Source organism: Tyto alba, unplaced genomic scaffold (assembly GCF_018691265.1).
Source record: "Tyto alba isolate M040663 unplaced genomic scaffold, T.alba_DEE_v4.0 Super-Scaffold_38, whole genome shotgun sequence".
Classification (NCBI taxonomy): Eukaryota; Metazoa; Chordata; class Aves; order Strigiformes; family Tytonidae; genus Tyto; species Tyto alba.
The window spans coordinates 4,269,009-4,293,055 of record NW_024881313.1 but is presented as its reverse complement, the minus strand read 5'-3'; the positions used below and the strand labels follow the sequence as shown (position 1 = coordinate 4,293,055).

At 43.2% G+C, this 24,047-nt stretch overlaps 1 protein-coding gene across 1 annotated transcript in view; it reads right to left on the bottom strand.

Moving 5' to 3' along the window:
• The window catches only part of JAZF1 (JAZF zinc finger 1), a 208,860-nt gene extending 185,251 nt beyond the window's left edge, over nt 1-23,609 (bottom strand). The window contains exon 1 of the mRNA XM_032991773.2: nt 23,383-23,609. Within this exon, the coding sequence (XP_032847664.1) occupies nt 23,383-23,497 (115 nt within the window). The 5' untranslated portion in view covers nt 23,498-23,609. The remainder of the gene's footprint in view (nt 1-23,382) is intronic.
• Between the last annotated feature and the right edge of the window lie 438 nt (nt 23,610-24,047).

The following is a 24,047-nucleotide window of genomic DNA, read 5'->3' as shown; positions in this document are numbered from 1 at the left end:
TTTCAAATGCAAATTCAATGTGTAAAGTGAATGTAAACGTTGACAAAGCTGATACGAAAATCTCCTGATTAACATCATTTGCATGTACACAGCAACATTATTACAAACCTTCCAAAGACAGAAGGAAATGGAAACTGGATAGAGAATCACCTTCTCCATCAACTCCTTCCTTCTCGCTTTGTTTAAGAGCAAAACAGACAAAAATATAAAGCCTTTTGGATTGCATGCAAAATTTCAACAGTTTAAAAGTGCAATGCATGAACCATATCTGAATGCCATACCTTGGTGGTGTTAGCAAATACAAACCAGAATTTTTCACTCCCCTTATTTCTTAGTCACAGAACTTGCCAATTATAGGAAATACATATAGCACAGGGGAGACTGTAAAGCTTCTAATACCATGTAGCCCATTGACCGCTTCCTAGTTTTCTTACCTCTTTTAGCTGCAATTATTGCATGAAAAAAAAACAGGAGGTAGAGGGGAAAATGAACATATGTTACTCCAGAAGTCTAAAAGTTTGTTCTTTGCACAGTTAATCAACTGCAGGATTCAAACACTTTAGTCAGGTATGCATTCACTTGGGGCCAGATTATTTTTGCATTAAACATACAGAAGATGCTTCAGAGGAGATGCCAAACGTTTGTTCTTGTTGCAGCATTCCAGGGTAAGGGCATTAATATACATTGTTTTACAATATTTGCATTACATCAGGCTGATTTACTGATACTTAACCAAAAGTCAACAGGAAGCTAAGAATAGATGTATGCAGTGTACCTTCATCACAAAGCAAGTACTCAGAATTAACCTCTTCAGCTGAGAGTATTTTCTAGCAGAAAACACCACCTTTCCTTCTTAATTGTCTCAAGGAGGGCACTAGGCTCAAACACAAGATTGACATTTACATCTACAGACACTACACAGAATTGTGCTTGGCAATAGGATGAGATTTTATTTTCCATACTGATACAGGCAGGTGCCCTGATAGTTTACTGTGACACACTTGTGGTAGCCCAGCACATTTATACCATCAGGATTTGCATGGCACCAGCTACATCAGTGCAAAATTGATAATTTAGCATGCATCAGCCACCTTCTAATGTTTTATGGTGATATGTTTTTAAAGAAAAGCAGACACATTTTCTTCCTCCACTGCACAGTTTTTTAGTACAGTTATTACAAACCTGTTGAGGATTATCTTTTCTATCCCAGATTAGAGTTGCTACTTTAAGTATAGTAGACAGGACATAATCCCAACTCCTTTACAGCTCCAGGCTGCAGACTTTAGTGATGTCAGATCCTAAAAGCTGAGGTAGAAGACTTTCTAAGAAATAGATGAGCACAACAGATGAATATTAAGAAGACACTATCAGTAAAATTGCTTACATCCATATTAAGCACAAATCATCCCTTTCTCAAAAAATGAGTCCCATCTCAAAATCATGGGTCTGGGACAGATCTGAAAGCGAGTTTTGGGCTTGGTCAAGAGCTGGGAAGGGAAGGAAACCCAGGATGAAACACTCAAGAATAATTCATCCGCTCATGCCAACTCCTGCCTGCTCCCCCACTGCTTACAAACTTAAACGAGCCAGACAAGGATTAGCCAGGGTCCAGTTTCAAAGATAGAGCTCATGTCTGGAGATGCATCCTGATCACGTATGAGCTGGTCACTTCAGCACAGCCTAAAGCAGCAGTAGCTCTAGACCTTACTTCACTGATCCTTCACCCTTTTGCTAAACATTTGCTGCTCCATCCACATTTAGCTTCTGGCAGGAGAAATGAGGACAGTAATGCAGACTTTTGTGAAAATCTTGAGATACTCTATTTTATTTCTGTTTGGAAATTTTCCAGAAATCCTTTTAGTATAGTATATACACACGAAACTTAATACTGTTCTCTCCTTATTAATACATTTTTTCAACTGACTTCTACAGTCTGAAAGCAAAGGTCGGTCACACTGGGTTTCAACAATGCACTGCACTGAAAAAGTAACTTTGTTTGACCATATGGTACTGTAATTAAACACAGAGCAAAATACTCTTTGATCTTATGACTCTCTCTGAATAGAAGGCTAACAATCAGATTTTTCCAAACTATGTTTTTAGCTGGAACCCTAAAAAAAATAATCTGAAAGACCTACGCCACTGACTGCATGATTTACCATTAAATATACCATCAGAGTATGCAGTATGACAGCTGTGTGTCGGGAGATCCTTAGCTAACTGGACTCTCACCTCAAGACTGTGACACGACAGGTTGGGAGCTCATACCCAGGACAGTGACTGAAAGGGGTAAAGCAGTAGTTGTTGAACCAGCAGGATGTTTGCATTTGGGAACTAAAGTAATTGACTCCTATGCAGCATACAAAGTTCCTGGAGAAAAGGCACATGTACAAGTAACATGAGAAACATTTGCTACAGGACAAAACTATGTAAACAAAACAAAAGCAAGACATGCACAAAAAGTTATCCCACACCATATGGACTCTCACTTCCAAAAAACCTCCAGAGACAAAGATTTTAAACAACTGAAACTTAAAAATCAGCAGAAATCAGTTGAATGCATACACGGAACCAACAACCAACCATTACTTCTGTACAGAGACCTTAACAGAAAGAAACAGTCTTACAGAAACAGTCTCAAAGGAATTGTTCAGCCTTAGGTGAGGTGCTGCAGGGACTCCTAAAAACTGAGAGTACGCTTATTCAAACTGCACAATGCGCTAAGGTCCCAAATTTCAAGAAAATTAAAATGCCTTAAATTAATCAGTAGCTCAACTTCTACAGAAAAACAAACAAACAAAAAAAGAAATTTTATTCTGAATAAAACACACCTGAAGTCCATGGCTGTACTTATAACTGCCTCTCACATATGCTTAGTGCCAGAATTCAATTCTGTACACTTAAAACAATGACAGATGTCAAAGTTAATTTGAAAAAAGGTTTTATTAGCACTCGTCATATTCTTAGGGACCAGAGAAGGTCAAGATAAATGTTCCTCCTCAAGCTTCACATGTAACAGAGAAGAGCGCAAAACATGGTAAGCTCAATGTTGAAATAGGGAAGAGGAAAACTGAAAAAAAACAAGACAAACTAGCCCAGATTTGGACATTAAATGTGAGTAAGATTTGAAAACATCATAGAAAATTAGTTTTTAACACTTTGTATTCTTACTGGGAGGCCACATCAGAATGTGGTTTAAAACAGAAGTCAAAACAATTATAAACATGATAATGAGACACAATTGCCTGTGCACTTTGATGGTCCAGAAGACCTCATCCAGTCCTGTGCAAAATGACACACAATCTGAGGCACAAAAGGACTACGGAGCGGCTCAGGGTGAGGAGCGGCAAACTCAGAAGAGAGAGGAAGACAGATTGGAGGAAAAATAAAACAAATGACTGCAAAATCCTAATGCAAGTTCCTAACTCTCCCAGTGAATTATAAGAGAAAATAGTTCTGTTGTAAGCACCTACAGCCAACAGAATCAACACAAAACCCTGTTCTCATCCAGGAGGTAAATACGGTCAACATAATGCCCTCTAATACCAGAGGCAACATTTACCTTTAACATGACCTACGTGTCAATAGAAAACCCTCTTTTGATCTTCATGTGAAAAAAGTGACATGGATTGAGGAAGTTTATATAAGAACTTGGTTATAACCACACACATTTTTAAATGACCCTGGCAAGCTCGTTAATCTTTTATCTTGCAGGCAAGCCTCTAGATTTAAGAGAACTAAAAAAAATTTAAAATAATAAAACCCACACAACTGTGACTGTATGTGCTGGTTGAGAACAGAATGGTGACCCAGAAGCATTGCCCTGCCTCACGACAGAGAAGACCTCAGCCAGTCACCATTCATGTTCTTGACAGAAAATGGGACCGTGTGGGTTGAAGACGGGGGTGGGGGTGGAACAACACAACAAGGAGGGGAAGGCAGAAGAGAAAATCATAGAATGGTTTCGGTTGGAAGGGACCTTAATGATCATCTAGTTCCAACCCCCCTGCCCCGGGGCAGGGCCCCCTTCCCCCAGCCCAGGGGGCTCCCAGCCCCGTCCAACCTGGCCTGGAACCCTTCCAGGGAGGGGGCACCCACAGCTGCTCTGGGCACCCTGGGCCAGCGCCTCACCCCCCGCACAGGGAAGAATTTCTGCCTTACATCTCATCTAAATCTCTCCTTTTTCAGTTTAAAACCGTTACCCCTCATCCCATCATTACACTCCCTGGTGAAGAGTCCCTCCCCACCTTTCCTTCCCTCCTTTAAGCACTGGAAGGCCACTCTAAGGCCCCCCCGGAGCCTTCTCTTCTCCAGGCTGAACAACCCCAACTCTCTCAGCCTGGCCTCACAGGGGAGCTGCTCCAGCCCCCTGAGCATTATCTCTTTGGTCCTCTTCATGACAGTTTCTAAGGCGGTCTTAGGCCAGATCACAATATGGTTTTGGATCATAGAAACTACAGTACATACACAGCCTGTGATTTCTGCCATAGCTTCTTTTATGGGCAGTAAATAAACTACCTGATTTAAAAATAAGCAGCTTCAGTAAGCATCTTTAAATTACCCGAGTATCACAGGCACACTCCTTTCCAGCTACCCTAAGAAAGGCAAATGTGGGATAAGTACATTAAGCGTATAAGGATGAGGCAAGTGACACTCATTAAGGGACAAACTACTCATTAGCACCCACTTTGATCCTTGCTGACTTCACAACTTAACATAACACTACTTTCTGGGTGAAAAAGCAATCATTCGGCAATCTTTTAATACAGCTCTGTTTTAAAAGAATTAGCTAATCTGTTCTTACTAGCAAATGTAATCCTTTACCCCAGCATCAAAGACTCCATTTAGCTCAATTCTTTAAGTTTACAGGGAACAGAGAGGATGCATGAAGCATGAAAAACAAAAACAAAACAAAATAGAAAAGAGGAAGAAGGTTTGCTAACTGCAGGAAAAAGCACTCCTAGGTCTCAGCACAGCTACTCCTCACATTTTATTCATCAATTCTTTCTTCTCTGGTTTTTCTCTTCCTGCAAAGACAACCTGTCAGCACCACATTTTTGTTACTCAATACAAAGTCAAATGTAATTCCGGATCATTCAGTAAGAGATAAAAGTACTACTCCAACTCTAGTAACAGGGTCAGAAACAGCACCTTGTCACCCATCTAGGGTCTCCATCTCTCCCTCACCTTCCTAGGGCTATTTTTGGCACAGTGTCTTGGTCCAAGCACACGCAATAGAAGCACAATCCCACCACTTCACAGAAAAAAAAAACGGAGGCAGAGAGAGAGGTGGTTTCCCTTTGCTGACCTCTAGCTCACAGACATTTTTGCACTCCTCTGAGAACCCATAATGCCCCTTCAAATTGGGCTTTGCTGCCTTCAGTGCACCCCTGCCTCCTCTGCCTGTCTCAGGAGCTTTACTCACTACACACCATACTTCACTGGTCCTCACAGTGCTGCTGTAACTTCCCTCTCATACTCTCCATCTCCTTCAGGGTATGACTTTTTTTTTATTATTTTTTTCAAGCCAGGTTCAAGTACTACTAATACGCATCTTACAGCAACTTCTGGTTATCAATGCCAAAAAGTCAATGAATTACTGCCAAACCCATGGAGCCACAATTAAGAACATAGAAGAGACTCATTAAGTCCCACATCAGTCAGATGATGTATAACAAAGCTGTTCAACATTTGCCACATCAAAAGCTCTAATCAGATAAAATTTAGAATAGAAAAATCAAAAATGAAAGAAAAATCATCAACAAAAACATAAAAATAGAGAATTCAAAAGACAGTGAGAAATAAACAGAACAAGTAATAAAAATAGAAACTCGTTGGAGACCTTAATAAACCTTGAATTCAGAAATGGTCTCACAGACACTGCTCTGAAATTAAAGCTCACAGACACAACACAAAGCTTAGAAGTTAAAATACTTGACTGCTGGGATAAATATTTATGGTTCACCTCACCTGCCAACATATTTGGACCATTTAGGATTTTCTCCTTCACAACCAAACTGAGAGGAGGTAGTTATCAAAGCCTCAGCAGCACAATTGTGTGATAGAAAAAAAAAAAAAAAACAACAATGGCAATAGTTATTGTAAACATCTGTTTAAAAAAAGAAAAAGACAATCAGAAGTAGAAGGTATTTATGTACTCTCTCTAGAGTAAAACCCATTTTGAATTCTGTGATCTCGCCTCCTTGAAAGTGAAATGGATTTCAGTTTCCTACCCAAAAAAAAAGTATCTATTTACACGTAGCATATTTACATGTAGACAAAGGAAGCATAAACATCCTTCATCCATGTATATGTTTGTTTTTTATACAGTTATGTATAGGCTTATTTTATGAGCTTACATCTCCTGATATGCTTACTGGGAACTTTTCAGCAGAGAAATCACCCATGTGCAATCCAAAAATGTCAGGGATCATCCAAAGGTTTTGCTTTTGAGAGGTGCAAATTATTTCTTTATGTCCTTCGTGCACATACCCTTCTTGTCCACACATCTTCCTAGTATCTCACAGTTCCTGTAAGGAGGAAGAGGGACAGCCCTACAACCAAACCAGGACTGATTCCACCTCTCCAGGTTGGTTCTCCTCCTCCATGGTTTGCTGAGCCACCTAATACTTGCAGTCACTTCTAAATGGAAGAGACACATTGCCAAAAATTAATGTTTATTATTGCAGTCAATCAACTGAACTATAATTCTACCATTGTTATCCACCAACACTTTTCCTGCTTAAGTGCAAGATATGTTTACTTTATTACTGAGGAGCTCAAATGTTTTCTTTCATAATAAAAGCATTCCCTTCCTCCTCCCACCTAAATCAAGGTGAATGCTCACGAATTAGACTAAGATTTGGAACAATGTTTTCACTTCTGTGAAAATTCACAGTGACACGGCCAGATGCAGGAAAGCTGAGAATTCGGATTTTCACCAGTTTTAAGATCGGTTGAAAGACTTTGCAAAAAAAAAAGGGGAAGGTGGCAGAGCTTTCAAAAAAACAACCAACCAAAAAAAACTTCACACCCCCAAACACAGCAACCAATACCACCACACAGAGATGGCATTTTATTCCTTTCTTTTTTACAATATTACTGCTGAAGCAAAAGTTTGAGGTCTGTTACACCAAATGAAATAGCCATGAAGGAGGATATCAGATGGCAGAACCAGTAACACAAATCTTACAAAACCCCAGACCTATTAGCACTGTGTAGACAAAAGTAGTTTGGATCTTATTCCAATCTGCTTTTCAAAGGGCCTTCCTATTTCCCTCACCCTGCTAGACAAAATCTGCACCAGTAACAGTGGTTCACAGTTACATGAAGACAAAACCATGCAAATTCCACTTCTACACTTTATTTAATAAGCAGATTTATTTCCTCTATGGTCAATACACACACAGAAAAGCATTGGCTATCTCTTACAGGCAATGCTTTACGGGTTCACCTACAGTCAGCTAAATCAGTGGGAAATGGCAAAGAAAAATACAGGACTCCAAGTCCTTGATCCAGATCAACTAACTTTAAAGCTGGGTGCAGAGAAGCAATGATGGAAGTTGGAAACAATGCAGAAATCTCTATCTAGTGGTAAGGCACTGGTGACTTTTAGAAGTCATCTTTGGCACGTTCAGTTCTTTGGGAACACTGCATATATGCTGAAAAGGAAAACTTAAATTCACACACCTTGTATTCACAGCTGGCTATGGAGTGCAGTGCTGGTAACCCATGCTCAGGAAACAAGGAGTACTGGTTTTGTTTTCCTATATTCAGTTCAAAACAGTACCATTAAGCTGACACCACAAGTGTACAACAGCAGAAAAAGAGTGTATTTGTATGAAAATCTTTACTCCTTTTTAGAAGGCCTCTGTATAAGTTGCTCCCTCAAAACTAGAACTGATAGAAATCAGCCAACCACATTCACGCAACCCACTCAGCATGAGACCTACAGATCACAAAACTGATAGGAACTTGTTTCTTCTCAGGAAATGCCCATAATCAATCCTCAAATTCAAGGCCTAAGCAAACATTAAAATACCGCAAGCCGCTACGCCGTTTATCTAACTCCTTAAACTGTGACCATCACTGCAGTTATCTGAGCACTTGAACAGAACTGACAAACATGCACTTAGCAACATATCTCATTATTACTACATTTTTGTGGCAGGCAAACATACAGGCTTTTCTCTGTTCTCCTCCAACCAAGATATCTGCTAAAGTCTGCATCTCTCCAAGCCAGCCAATGTCTTATTCAAGCCATTCTCGTAAGGTCACGTCATCATTACTGGATGTCTTTCATATTACAACACATCCGAAGCAACAGGAAAAAAATGACGGCTAAACAAGTTCCTACTATATTAACAATCCATCAAATCACCAGAAATGCAATGTTCTCAAATCTGTGCTACAGCACAGAAAGAGCTCTGTGCTCTCCCTTGCACCACCTCCAGAAACAGCATACAAGAAGGGAGGATGGAACTGCCTCTACACAGATCTACTGCTCACTACCACGTCTTCTCTTTCCTCAAGCCATCAGGTAGGAAAAGCCACCAAGCTTGGTTTAGTCAGTATAAGTACTACATGTTTTCCATGTAACAATCAATCAGCTTTGTTTAACTAAACCATATATGTCAGTATTAAAAAGCACCTAGTACCAAAAGGAGACACTGCAAAAGACCATCAATTTTCACAGGATGAAGAGCTCAGCACTTCCTAAATATCAACCCCTCTAGAAAAATATCTTATGTGGACTGTGCAAAAACTAGGATTCATGTTACCACCCCTCAAATCACGAGTTCTCCCCTCTACAAAAGTAAAGAAAACTCAGTGTCTCTATGGATATTTGACAGTTAAAGCGTTACAAACAGAGCAGTATTACAGTTGTGCTTTTCTCAGGGATGCACAGCCTAGCAATCACCTATACAACTGAAGGCACCAAACACAACATGTGTATCAGTGTCAGCCAGCACGTGACATTCTATGAGATACCATACAGGCAAACTCCTGTTTTGTCAAACTTACATGGATGTATGCTCAGCCAGAAGTGTCAGTATGTTGTTCTGCCCAGGTAAACTCATACTGCTTAGCACATGATTACTCACTAGCAGTTTTGTTTGTAGGAATCCTTTTCCACGTCCTAGTGCGCAGCCATGAGACCACAGCATCAACTGATAGAGAACAAGGAGGCAGGAGGACTGCGAGACTTGAGCTTCATCTACCTAACAATCAACAACATAGGACACTCCACTGTACAGCAAGGATACCAACAGAGAAAATAGATCTCCTTTACCATTCTGTAAGATACTCTGGGGCTCAAGATATACAACACAGAGCATTTGGTGCATTGTTTTAAAATGGGGGACAGCCAACTTGCTCTCTCAGATGCTTGTGAGATGCAAGTCTATCTTGGAAAGGAAACCAAATCAGATTTGGATCTACCTAAATACAAACATGAAGCCTTCTGTTAATGATCTTCATTCTTATGTTCTGCTCTTAGTAAAAAGTCAGGGAAAAAACAAAACAAAACAAAACAAAACACAACAAACCAACAGCCTTGCTTTCTTGAGTGCTTGTCATTAGCCCTGCCTATTAGACTCTAAAAACTACCATCATGCAAGATGTGCGATTGTTTAACTCCAGAGGTTCAAAGTTAAGAAGCTGCAGTGGGCTCATGGTGAATAAATTAGCGCACAAGTCAGCAGAGGAGGCTCACAAAAACAGTCTCAAAATCAGCTGCAGACTGCCTGCCAGAGAAGCTACTGTTAAGAAGTATGTTCTACTAAGCCACCTACCCATGACAACCACGTAGAAAGCAACCAAAAGGTACCCAGAAGGGAAGGCCTTTATGATCTTGAAGAGAGATCTGTTCTGCTGTGGAACCACTGGGAGGGGAAAGGGGAAGAAACAAACAAAAAAGAAAGAAAAACAGCATTTCTCCTACAACAGCAACAAAACCAACATTTGTTTAGGAGGGATCAGCCACCAGCCCAACGTTTAACAAATCCAAGGACTCCAAACAGGATGGCTTTAAAACCGATCTTAAGTCTACTGTATTCTTGGAAGAACAGGGAGAGGGCATGTCATATCTGAAAAAGAGAATGCTTATTTCTTCACCAGGATTGCTTCAGCATACAGTCAGTAACTGAGAACCAGCGCTTTGAACCTTGCCCTTTGGATTGAGCATTCAGTTCTAAGCATCTTGAGCAGCAAAGCCAAGCAAAAAAGTTAAAGCCTCAGATACGTAAAGTTCTTCTTAAAAATTAAAGTAGGAAAAATATCTACATCAAGGTCATAAATGCTGCTCTTAAGGAGCATGTTCTACATAAAATGAGTTAAAAAACAGCATCTCAACAGGTGACCTGCAGAGGAGGGAAATTCAAAATACTGAGAAGAATTGAGACAGCTTGAAAAGGTAGCTACAATTACCTGTAGAAATGATCCAGTATAGGAAAGTGTTTAGTAATCTGAACAAGAGAGTTTTTCAAGATAAATTAGGTAAGGACTTTGTAGGCAGTGTACTGATGATACTTCTGGCATCCATTAAAAGCGGTGAATCTCATCAGGTACATGCCTCAAACAGACTGAATGAACAACCCTGAGCATCCAACCCCAAAGTGAGTCAGGAGAAAAGGGGTGGCCTGAATGCTTGCTCCTGAATTAGGGATGTCTCTGACTAGCAAGAAAAAACGTGGTTTCTATTTGGGCATATAACTCTGCCCAGCTTCAGAGATTCAGAAATCCCAACCAAGACCTATTGTTAAAGAACTCATTAAAAAACACAGATTCCTTTGTCTTTCACAAACTCCTTTCCTTCCTTGCTTCAACTTCAGATTTCTTCTTTACTCCTTGCTATACTCCACTTCTTTTTTTCCCTCTAGAAGGAATAGAATGAAAATTAGGGAAAAGTTATTAGCCATTAGTAAAGAATGAAGCCAGTATGTGCAGATCCAAGTCTCCCCAACCCTGAAACCTGGTGTTTCAGCATTAGCTCCTCAGTTTGCAAGACAAACACAACATACGTGATGAAGATGAGAAAGGCACCTCCTGTATTTATATAGTTAACACACTAACACAGGGGCCCAACAACACAAGTACATTATATCATACTATTACGCCTGTGTTAAGTTTCCTGTTCCTAAGCCACTCCTGCCCTACAGAGCATCAAAAATAAATAAATTAGAACAATCAGCATTCACAAGAAAAGAAGGCTTTGAGATTTTACAGGATTAAGTGGTTGCAGGACAGAGGAGCTGCAGCAGCCACCGTGATAGAATAGCTCCAATAAACCACTCATCTGTGGAGCAACTGGAGAACAGAACAAACAGTCAGAAGGGTCAGCAGTAGGTGAGCACAGACACCGGCTGGAGGCTTTTTTTTTTTTTTTTTTAAATGCAGTAACAGAACAGCAGGCAATTTCTGATTTCCCTAAAAAGCCTAAGACAGGTACCCACCAACTCTACCGCAGAAGACTCGTGTAGCACCTTTCTAGGTGGATACTTATTATGCAAAGGGAATACCACTTTGGGGCACACAGAAACAAAGTCTGCAGTCTGTATGTGTAGCAGAATGCTCTGCTGAACATAACTGCTTATCAAAAGCTAAACACCAGTGGAGCAGAATTTCCTCCACAGTCAGTAACAGGTAGATGTGGAATTTATAATCACTTTCCTTCCACCAACAGTCAGGGCTTGGCAGATAAGAAGAAAGGCAGCAGGTGATGAGGGGAGTTGAAGAAGCAAAGCTAGGACACAACAGAAGATGTAAAGGTCTGTCTTTACTCCACAGGTCAACACAGAGTAAGAAAAAAAGATTTTTTTTTGATTCCACCCCCAGTTTGTTTCTTGTATTTTCAGTCATGAAAGGATGACTAATTCCATGTAACTGTCTTCCCAAAATACAGATACTGGAAGGTTTTTAACTTCTTACCTCTGCAGTTTACGATCTTGTGTCAATTTGCCAAAACCAAACTAAGTATGTGGGCTCTTCCTAACCACTTCTCTTCAGTTCTCACTTCTTATCCTAACCAACTGTATCTCTGCAGACTTCTGAAAGAAAAACTTACTTGGTCTTCAATTACAAATAGTATTTTAAAATTACGCATGCAGAAAGGTCAGCATGAGTTATTGTTCCTAATTATTGATGTAACAAGTCTAATGGAATACAATGACTGCATAATAAAATTTAAATTATTACACCACATAAATTAACAAGACTTTCTAGAAAACTGTATACTCAGTTCCATGCCATGGTTCTCGCCACACAACACCACTAGAGATTATAAACAAATACTAACATGCCTTCAATATTTATGCACACCTGTTACTACAGAACAAGCAATTGCAAAATTATGTGTTTGGGCTCAATCTTGAATTCATGGGGCACTGTGTATCTTTAGAAGCCACCTACATCACTACAGGCAAAACTCCACTCCTTTCCAATATTAAGGGGTTGGGGCTTGGGAGGTGGAGCAAGGGGATCTGGTTTCCAAATGCAAATGTTATGGCTTCCATATAGGCAGGGTAAGGGAAGAATAAGCATTTATTCGTTTCCAGAATGCTTGGTGGTAGTAAGCAATCCTGTGGCAGAAGGGGTCACTAGCTGTACACCCACCACGTTTCCAAGGTTAGTGAAGTAACATAGAATTAGGGTGATATTGCTGCAGGGACTGCACTTTTTATTTAAAAAGGAAAGAAAATAAAAAGTCAGGTTGCCATTGAGGAAAAAAAAAAAATGCAGCTATCAATTAACCCAGTATATCTCCAGAACACTTACGTTATAAATTATTGTTCATTTTTATTTTGTTACAATATTTGAAATGCATTTGAGGCTCTACGTACATTTCAGGTACAGCAAGAGTATATGTAGAATTTTTCACTCATCTCTTTCATGATAATTTGTAACTCAGAGATATGAAAATTGCTACAGAACTAAAGTTCATCAGGAAAAGGCGGTTCAAAAGCAATTTGGATAAACCACTCAAGATTCAAATACAAGAATACAACCAAAAATATCCACAGAAGGTAACAGTAATAAATACCTTTTGCCCATCCTGGGTAACCAGTTACTGTTGTATACCTGAACAAGCTCTTGATATTTACCCTGGCTCTGGAAGCAGGTTCAGCGAGACACTAAAACTCCAGGGCATACAGCTATGTTCCAGATCACAGTGCCCAACACAAACTTTATCTCTCTGCTGAATCTGGTCTAAAGAGAGCCCTGGGTAATTGCCCCAAGGTAACTGTCAGCAAAGACAGGGTATTTGCTCTGTTCGGAAGACAGGCTCTTCACAATCTCACAGCAAACTTGCCAGCGAGAAAAGGGTTATTCTGAAACCCTGAAAGATCAAGATATAAGGTAGTTAGCCAACTCTCAGCTGCCCTAGGACAGAGATGAAAATCTGGAGCCACCCTCAAGCACAGCTGCTGAAAATAAAGCATGAGGACAGATACAGCTACAGTGTTGGCATTTCCCATCTCTAAGAGCATTTACATAGTTCAGGAGTATTTAGCCAATTTAAGAGATTTTCTGAGGTGTAAGGAAAATGCAGTTATTACCAACGGTAGGGCTGTGTGGAAAGAATCCTACAGCACAGGTAGCAAGTCCTTCTAAATTACAGCAAGTGCTTACACTGAGCCTGGGAAAATGAAGACTCCCTAGCATGGCTGTGTGAAATGAAACTGCATACAAAAAACTCCATGTAACATTATTTCCCACTCTCCCCAACCACACCACTACCTTACCCTGTACCTTCCCAGGAGCACAGAGCATTTACAACTACAGTAGAGAATCCCAGATCATCCTAGTTACTCCCTGGAAGGCTGTGCAACCATGGGATTTTATTTTAAATACCTTTTAGCTTTCCTTTTCCCTCCAAATATCATAGTAGTTCAAAGCAGATTTTAGTGAATTCATTCCTCAGTGAAGTTGTCAACTGCCTGGTCCACCCTGCCACATCCATGGTACCCTGTTTTACAGTGAATAACCCCCAGCCTGAGCACACAAGAGCATACTCCTGAGCCTCTTCCCCCGTTCTGTGCTGTCACTGCTGAGATTTTTTGTTACCATTCCACAAATCCATCTTTTTCACATTAGCATACTCGTTAAGTGAGTCAGGAAGCTCTTGCAATATGGCCCAAACAAATTTATGGAGAAAAGCAGTTATTTGGGGCCTTCCTTAGAATTCCACGTATCTCTCCCTTCCCTCTAGTTTATGCAAAAATAAATGTTTAGATAATGAAGACCTGATGCCTCAATAGCAAGGCTCTACGGGCATGGCAAGAGCTTAACAGGATAAACAGGACAAAAAGCTCCCTGGCCACAAACTGAAACAGAGGTGAGTATGTGAGTGTTTCACTTATTTTTTGCATCAAAACGGGGACCTTAACAACTCTCACCCCTGTTGACCCAGTACAACCATCAGTGATGCCTGCGAGGTAGCAGACATTCCTCTACTCAACAGCAATTTACAGAACTTGTAACACTTCTCCAACATATTGCTACAAAAATATGTCAACTTCCAGGGTTTCCCTACAAGTCTGTCACCAAATTTACTTGGGTCAATGTCAGTCCTTTGATCTGAAGATAAAGGAAGCAAGGGTAGAACTCAGTAATTTGGTATGCAGCTTTCACATGCAAGCAGGCAAGCATCTGAAGTCTACATGCAGCCTTTAAATTAATTTTGAGGCCACTTCCATAATGCTACTACACATACACACACGCTCTCTGATGAAGATACACAGCATGACCGCATCAAAATAAATGACTGAAATAATGATATAGTATTGTTTTATTCACTGAGTGCCACTGTCATCTACCACATAAGGGGCTGAGTTCACATTCATATACCCATGGCAATCAGCAGTGAAATTGGATCTCCTGCATCTTAAATGTACTACCTTCCAGTTTCTGGGTTACAGCTCCGCTTGCTTCTGTTAGGATAATGTCCAGAAAGTAAGATGGTGACTATATTACACACTGATGAAGAAATAAGTGATAGTTTACATGTAGTTCTCCTTTCCACAGCATACTCAGATATTCAGCAGTTCTGTTTTTATTCAATGAATATTTACTATCTGACAAAACATGTTGTGAAAAAAATAAATTTCCAGAAGGAACAGAAACATTTGCAGTGCAGATCGGTCGAGTTCAATAAGTAGTCTTGGGGAGGAAAAAAATAAAAACAAAACAAAAAAATAAACAGAAAAAGGGGGAGCAAAATCTCAGAAGTGTCCAAATATTTCCTAAATTAAAAAAATGTTTTGTTGGAGCAACTTCAGCAATGCCAACATTTCAAAATGAAAGTGCTCAGCTTTTCACAAAAACTCTTAAAAAATAAGAAGGCCTCCATTAGCATGCAGTGAAATTTTTTCGAGCAATTGTTAAGAAATGTTTCAAAATTCATCCGCAATTAAATTCTAATCCTTTTGGCCATACAGAACTGACCAGCTTGGCTTCAGAATCACACTCAATTTTCTTCCCTTAAACTGATAAATTTCTTCTTCTATGTCTACTCCATCCTTTGTAGCACAAGATGCAGCATTTAAAAGATATAACTAACAACTCTATTTAAGTCGATTCAATCTTTAATGAATTACAATATCTTAAATGAAACTGCACAGCAGTAATGTACTCTATCCTGGGCGCTCAGAGACACAAAGAGCACTGCAGTGTCATCAGCATCTCTGGTGAAGGAATCCATTCTCCTTGTTTATCACAGCACAAAGTTAAGAAGGAGCCTCCTAAAAATTCAGAGTGAAAAATGCAAATATTAATAGCAAAGAAAAATCATTAAACCATAAACTGGAATATTTCTTCTATTCTACAGATCAGACTATTGCTTCAGCCTCTTTTAACTAGAGGACAGTGTAATAAGCCGTATGTACTCCTCCAAAGCATTTCCAAAAGTCTCAAGACAGAATTAGACACTAAGTAACAGGAATTGGTTGTTTAATTTTAATTGTGAAATTATTCACTGAGGCAGTCCCTTTAAACCAAGGACTCTTTTTTTTTTTTTTTTTTTTGTTAAACACAGCTGATTTATCAAATCAATTCTCTAATTGCCACCATTTCAAAATAACGCTAAAACCTTTGTCTCTGCCTTTCTCAAATTATATATAGCTGCTATTTACTTAAATGTTTATCATCCAAATTTTGCATTACTGGTGCTTACTAGAGGCAAAATGAGTTCTCAGTGAAACACAGCCTATTCAGAAAAAAAAAAAAACAAACTATCAACAAAAAAGAAAAAGCATATTCAGGAGCAACAATAAAGAGTAAACTGGAAACAGCTGGCCTTCAGTGCTTATCTTCTGCATTAAAGTATTCTGCAGCTTAACAAAAAATACTTCTGATTATTGTCTATATTTACATTATATTATCTAAGAGGAAGGAATGGTATGTAAGATTGTCTCCAAATTGAAGAAGTATGTTTCTTCTTTCAGCATCACCTCTTCCTTAAATTATTTTTTATTATATGATTCCTGGCTTTTTCACATTCCCCAAGAAATGACCAAGTGAAAAAAAGATAATTTGACTGGCAGCCACCTGATTATTTTACAGTTCTTGTAAGGACTGCAGGTCAGCTACGAAAACATCCTCTCATGCCCTGAAGAGGAGACAAGATAATCACTATGAATTTCCCCCCAAAGGTAAGTATACGTAAGTGAAGTACAACACTACTGCTACGAGTTACCTGATGTTTCTTCAGTTTCTCATTTTTTGACTTGTATTTGTGTAGACCTGTTGGCATACAAGAGGAGCCATCCCTGCCAGTGGCAGGGATGTGGCCCTGCAATGGGCCTCAACCAAAGCCACTCAAGCCGGCAGAGGAAAAAGGAAAGATCCCTACTGGCTTTATGTGAGGCCTTCAAACTTAAAAAGGAAAAAATCAGTTTGCAATAAGTTCACAGATGCTTGTTTTCAGCCCTTTCTTCCTAGAAAATATACCACTTGCACTTTATGTCATTAAAAACACTTCATGCCTTAGCCTCGATGTACTTGATAACTTCAGAACAGAAACAAATTTCCTATCACAGATGCATTAAAAATCACGTTTTAGTTAAAATTTAAATGGCAGTTCCAGTTTCCTCCCCAAGATTAATATAGCCTAGAATTTGTTACAAATGTTGCACTTACATTTTATCACAATTTAAATTCAAACCCAAAGAGCAAAGGAAACCAGACTTGGAACTGGAAAAAAATCCAAAAACCTGCTCTGCTCAAGATCACAAGTAGGGAAAAAAAGTGCTGATTAGAACTGTTAATTAAAAAAGACTCTATGTGATAGAAAAGCCTTCCTGAAATAGAATACTGTTCCTGACCACACCAATATGCAAAGCTAATAACCAACATCCATGGAGCATACATCCTTCCACATCACTGTGAAATGCATTTTCAATAAATAACAAAAATTACAGCTGTAGAAGTACTGGATAGAGGATGAACTTAAGATAAATGTAGCCATAAATGCAGCAAGTTGCTTTCCATGAACAGTAATTAGTACTACTGCTGAGGTAAACACACATAATTGTTCATTTACTTTGCAAGGCTACACACCCATGCACGTTACTGACAGCTTAGCATGGGTTTGTCCTCCGATTTCCAGACACTGAACAGAGTATCCCATACACCTAGTTGCCATATCACTCTGGGTGCAAGAACCCTTGGGTTAAGATCTGCCACCTCTTCAAAACAGCCAGTCTCAACTCTGAATGTTAAATTACACATTGAGCAAATGCTGAAAGAGAGTCTAATGATGGTAACCACTTCAACGGCGATCACACTCTTCTGAAGAGCTCAGCTTTAAGCAAACAAAAATCTTTCATACAAACTTAAGTTTGCTAGGCCTTCTATAAATGCTGGCGTATAGCCCCTCATCCTCATATTCAGCAACATAAAAGGGCTGCACCTTTTTATTCTTGTTTTACACAACATACTGTGGGCTCCAATACAGAAGCTGTCATCTATGTCATATTGCACTTTATCCAACATGCTGGTGGAAGTTTGGGCAACACATGAGAGAGAGCAAAGCACACATTTTAGCAGTACCAAATGCTATTTTTGCATGTGCTCACAGCTAGCTTGTAATTCAACACCTTTTACTATCAAAGCGAGGACAAAGCACAACCATTATTAGCATTTCTGAGAAAATATTGAAAGGGCCAACTTTAAGCAAGCTGCATGCATTCAGCCAATGGATTATTAAACCACTTGAGGTCTCTGCTGTGGAATCTGGCCCCCTGACTGCCTAACAGTGAATGAGAATTGAAGTCACTGAAGATAGCAGTTGTCACAGTTGCCACCAGACATGGAATTTCTGAAGCCTCTTTCACCCTCCATATCACCTGAGCTTTCCAGATGGGTAGTATTTTATATGTAAGATTTTGGTCTGTCTTCTGCAAATACTCTTTTACTGCAGAAGTTTTATTTTTCCTACTAATCTGGTCACTTAGGAAAGCAGCTGCCTCTGCTCCCACGGAAAGTACTGTTTTGTTGTGGGACCCATTCTAATATTTGGGAATCAGTCAACTTTGATGAGAAGCATCATAGCTCCCAGTTCCGACAGCAATACTACACAAAGAGCTCACTGGATGCTACTGAATACCAGGACTTCCTACAAAGTTATAGACGAAATGTTCAACGACAGTAGATCATCTCAGTTTGTATAATAACTGTGTAAGCAGTTGGTTTTGGTTTGGTTGTTTTAGGGTTTTTTGGGGTTTTTTTGGTTTTTTTTTGGGGGGGGGTTGTTTTTTGTTTGTTTGTTTTGTTTTGTTTTTTAATTTTCCCTTCAAATTCTTCTAGCAGCTTCAGTGCAATACAATTAACAATCTCTACTTCCACTAAGGTAATACTGTCTTCAGATTTATCTTTTGTATCTCTTCTTATCCACTCTTCCATCTCTTCAGGCCAACATATGTTCAGACACTGATTTCATTCACATCCGTTTCCTTAATGCTCGATGAAGCCTCACAGAAGCAGGACTGCTCGCAGCAGCCGCACAGCTACACAGGTGCGGGAGGATGTCAGTACTCACCATGAACCAAGTGAATGCACAGTGGCTCATACAAGCAACAGTCTCATCTGCACACGTGATTTAAAATACCCTTCTGCTATAAATACAAAGCAAAACTTAAACTGATATTCACAACATCTGATTAAGAGATTCAGTTTAAATATTGGCTCTTCAGCACCATAGTAAACTTTGTATTAGCAATGAGCTTTAAGAAGCTACTTGATCCCCCACTCTAGAGTACGCAGTTCAGCTATGGGTAGAATGAGGAAGAATCAAATTGTGGCAGAGGAAGGGTGAAAGACAGGATGGGACAGAAAGCTCCCCCTCCCTGCCCTCTGCCCCCCTAAAAAAAAAAAAATATGAGAAACCAAAGTGTGTGTGACCCTCTAGATTTCCATGAACAGCTGAAAATGCCCCGAAAGATTACTTATACCAAGTTATGACTTAAACATCATTTCAGAAACACTCTGCGGAACCAGAGGTGCTGTTCCTAACATCACAGCTGAAGACACTACCAGGACTGCAGAAATGCAGTAAAATTTGCCATGTTGCCACAATTGAATACTCAGCAGTTCAGGGTTGGGGGTTTTTTGTTTGGTTGGTTTTTGCCCTCCTCTTGACAGTACTCTGGGGAATTGACTGCATTAAGTCCATTCCATTCTACAGTGTGAATCTGGCAAACAGAAGCAAATTAGGCCTTTTGCTCCCAGACTAGAGACATCAGAAAAGTCAGACAAACTACCTGCAAGGGACTGGAGCAGCCAAAACCAAGAGGCAGGGAGACGGCCTAGCAAGGCAGACTAAAAGCCCCCGCTTCTTGGCACACTTGCAGAGAAGGTAACAGCACTTCAGGTTGCTTGGACAACATGCTGGTAGAAAAAGCTCAGAGAGAAGCATTTACTTAGCAGCAGCTTTAAATCAATGTCTGTTTTCACCTGTGAGCCACAGAAGACATGAATACACTGTTTGATGGTATTGCTACAGACCTAAAGAGTTCCTCCTGCAGAACACGGTCTCGTGGCAGAAGACACCAGTAGGGCCTTACAGAAGACCCCAGAGCAGTGCTCCTGAGCTAGCCTAATTCTTCACAAGTCTTAAATACTTAAATGCAAAACCCAGAAAGCAGCTGATATGCTGATGGGCACGTGTAGCACCACCTGAGTGGAATATTTCAATAGGCACAACTCTCTCGGGTTATCTGCACTGATACTTTTTCAAGTAACTGGTAATTTATCAGGCAGCCACTAAAATGTGGGAGAAAAAAAACCCCAAACCACTGTACACTGGATTATTTCATTACCATATGAATATTCATGAGTATTATGAGTAAGGAAAGCAACTACAGAATCCCTCAGAAACCAAATATATTCTATTCCCAGAACAGTGTTTCCGTATACTAAGTCAAGCTTGATTTGCAAGGTTGACCAAAAAAGATCCGTTGATAAGTGTTTGTTCCCACTTTTTCAGAGACGCGATACAGCTCTGAAAACCAACCAAATTCTTACCAGCACTCCACTGATAGTGTGAACTATTATTAACCCATCCTGTGAAATGCAGCAGAGAGGCAGCATTGCAGCAGCCAGAGCACCAAGAGCCCGTGCCATACACGCCTCCCCACACAGAGCCGTTTGCAGCATCCAGTCTGTTATCTGCACTGTAACACTGTCTGCCCAGCAATCGCCCACTTCAATTTAAACTAATAACAGAATATAACTCAATCAAGTTTTCTTTATTCCTGCAGCACACACAGGCTGCCCAAAACAATGTACTTTTTATATGGCATCTTACTCTTTGCTCTGTATGCCAAAAACAAGTCAATTTTTAAAGGAACAAATTTCAGTGCACATTTCTAGAACTGGATGACAGCAAAAATTGGATGCTGTTTGTGTCAGAATAACTGAGAAAGTAATTCCAACGTAGGCTCCTATTCAGACGTTTACTCCTTTATTCCCCAGCTGCCTTCAGAAAGGTTAATCACCTTTTGGCTGAGCGCTTATCTGGTGAGTTTTCACAGATTCTCATCCTTCAGGCTGTGCCAGAAGCCCCTCACATGCACCAAACCGTAAAGCTGAGCCTCCACGTGGTATCTGGGATCCATACTTGGTGTCACCGGTGCAGCTCCCTACTGATTTTTCCAGTGTTTGATAGAGGTGAGTAACATAACGTACCCGCATCTTGTATTCACAAGCAGATCGAGTTTAACCTGCCATCACGCTGAGGATAAACATTAAAGATGGAGCACGACCAACCTGACATCATTCTCCACCAGCTTGCACTCAATCAGCTGCATGTGAGACATCATACGTGCAAAGTTTCAGTTGTGTCCTGCAAGTCCTGGCAAATGACACGCTCAGTTGAACCTATGTGGGTGTTCACCCTGTAATACTTTAACTTTGAGATAAGAAAAAAAAGTAATGAATACTGGCTATAGAATTAAATATACAGTTATTAAGCAATGACAGTGTTTTAGCATAAAGTTCTCCTCTCTGCAGAGAAGTCTCAGAACTGCCTGTCGGGAATTAAACAGCAACGCACAGACCACACAGGCCGGACTGTATCTTTCCTGACATCCTGTGGGCTGTGGCACCTAGGGGCTGATAATCCACTTGAGACACACAAGATGACTTAGAACTTTCACTTTGGGAACCTCTTTCCGCTAAGCTTTTCTGGTGTTACGTGATGCACGGTGTAGGAAAAGCAAAGAATCTGAGATTAAAAAAAAACCCCAACAATATCACAACAGTACGCTTGCACCACGTCGAGTCATAAATTACAGAGTTTTGTGGTATGTGGTTTTGTTACCTCATACTAGGCATCGTGATAATTATGAGAACCACACCTTTCATCTCGCTGACCTGTAACATTACATTAATGTAACGTTACACTCGCAATTTAAGCTTCAGTGATTATCTTCAGGCATTCAGGCCTGCCTATTAAAACTTAATAAACTGAAATGCACGCTAGCTTTTGCAGCAGCATGTTGTTTCCTCATACTTCTAGTGAAACGCGGGAGTCTCTGGTCCCCGGCCGCTTAAAACTTTTGTGTCTTTCCCCCGATTTTAGAACTTGGCCTGCCTCACAGAACTAGCTCGATTTCTGCCAGCTTCAGCACTGCGTTTTTATTAGCAAAGAGAGAAAGCCGAGCAGTTTCAGAGGGGCAGCAGCCTAGCAGGCGGGGCAGCACACCTGCCGAGGCCGAGGAGAGACGGCGCGGGGCGGCGGCAGCGCCATGCCCGGGCTGGGGACGAGCCGCTTCGCCCGAAGCGGCCGGGGCGGCAGAGCCGGCACGCCTGAGGCCCGGCCGGGCGCGGGCAGGCCGGTCCCGCCGCAGGCGGGGAGCGGGGAAGAGGGAAAGTTGGCGCCCGCGGCCGGGCGGGAGCCGCGCCGCCCCCTCCTCCCCCGGGCACCGCCCGCGCTGCCGAGGGGCGGCCCCGGCGGCCCCTGCGCACGCTCCCGCCCGCCGCCCATGAGGCGCCCTCGCCGGGAAGGCACTGACGAGTCATCGCCCCGCAGGCCCGGCGGGGTCCCCGCCCCCGCGGCCCCGGCGGGACCGGCGGCTGAGGGGAGGGGGGCGGCGGCGGGAGCCTACAGGTGATGATACAGCGCGGCCTGGCCCGGGCTCCGCGGCTTAACGGCAGCGGGTCCCGGCGCGGCCGCTGGCCGTGCACCGGCGGCGCGGGCCCTCCCTCCACGCCCACCGCGCCGCCGGCCCCGGCCTCCCTCACGCCGTCCCTCCGCCGAGCGGCGCCTCCCGCGCTGCGGCGGCCGGAGCGCGACCCGTCCTCCCCACCACACCTAGCAACAGTGCTGACAGGACGCAGCGGCGGCGGCGGGAGGAGGAGGAGGAGGAGGAGGAGGAAGCGGAATGGCTGCCGCGGCGGCGGCTCGCTCCCTCCCTCCCTCCCTCCCCGGAGCCCTGACAGCCAGAGCCGGGGCGGAAGCAGCAGGCGGCGTGCTGTGCCCGTCCTCCTCCCTCCTCCACCGCCTCCTCCGGGCTTCGGCGCTCCCTCCTGCCAATGCAAACTAACTCCCCCTCGCCAGGGCCGGCGGGCGGCACGCCACCCCCGCACCCACCCGCGCCGCCGCCGCGCCGCACGCCGCCTCCCCGAGGAGCCCTTCCACGTCGCCCGCAGGACCGCTCCTGCCACTCCTCGCCCGCCAACCTGCCTCCCCCGGGGCGGCCGCCGCCGCTCCCCGGCTCCCGCTACACCTTGTGCCCCCCTCCACGCCGCCGCACACGCGGCCCCCACGCCCCCCCCCACCCCACCCCACCCCACCCCACCCCCTCCGTGCCCGCCGCCGCGGGGCGCCCCCGCCGCCCGCCCTGCCCTGCCCTGGCCGCGGCCCCGGCCCCGCCGGGCACTCACCGATGTGGTTGTCCTCGATGTGCTCGATGAGCTCCGCCAGGGTTGGGAAGTGGAGCCCGCAGCCCCCGAACCTGCAGGCGTTGGAGAAGAAGGAGGCGGCGGCGATGCCTGTCATGGTGTTACATGGAGATCCCCCTGCGGTGCCTGCTCTGCCAGGGCCGGCGGCGGCAGGGCGGGGAGAGGCGGGGGTAGGGGGGGAACGGGACGGCGAGAGAGAGATGGGGAGCGAGAGGGAGGGAGGGAGAGAGAGAGGGTGGGGGTGGGGAGGAGGAGGAGGTGGCGGCGGCGGCGGCGGCGGCAGCAGCAGCGTCGGGAGCGGCGGAGGGGAGGGACGGGCTGGGTGGGGGGAGATGAGGCAGCCGCAGCTGGGAGGAGGGACCAGCGCGGCTCTGTAACAGCTGTGCTGCCCCGGCGGCGGCCGCCGGCAGCGGGAGGAGCAGGGCACCCGGGCCGCCCTCCGCCGGGGGACACCCGCGCCGCCTGCCCGCGGGGGCGGCGGAAGCTGCCGGCCGGCACCCAGCGGGGGTGGGGAGGGAGGCGAGGAGGGCGCGCCCCGCCGCTAACTTTCCCCCTCAGCCTAGGGCTGGCGGGGGGCCGGGGACTGCCGTAGCGGCCGGCGGGGCGAGGGGAGGGGAGCGGCCCCCGGGGGTAGGTGCTGGGGCCGG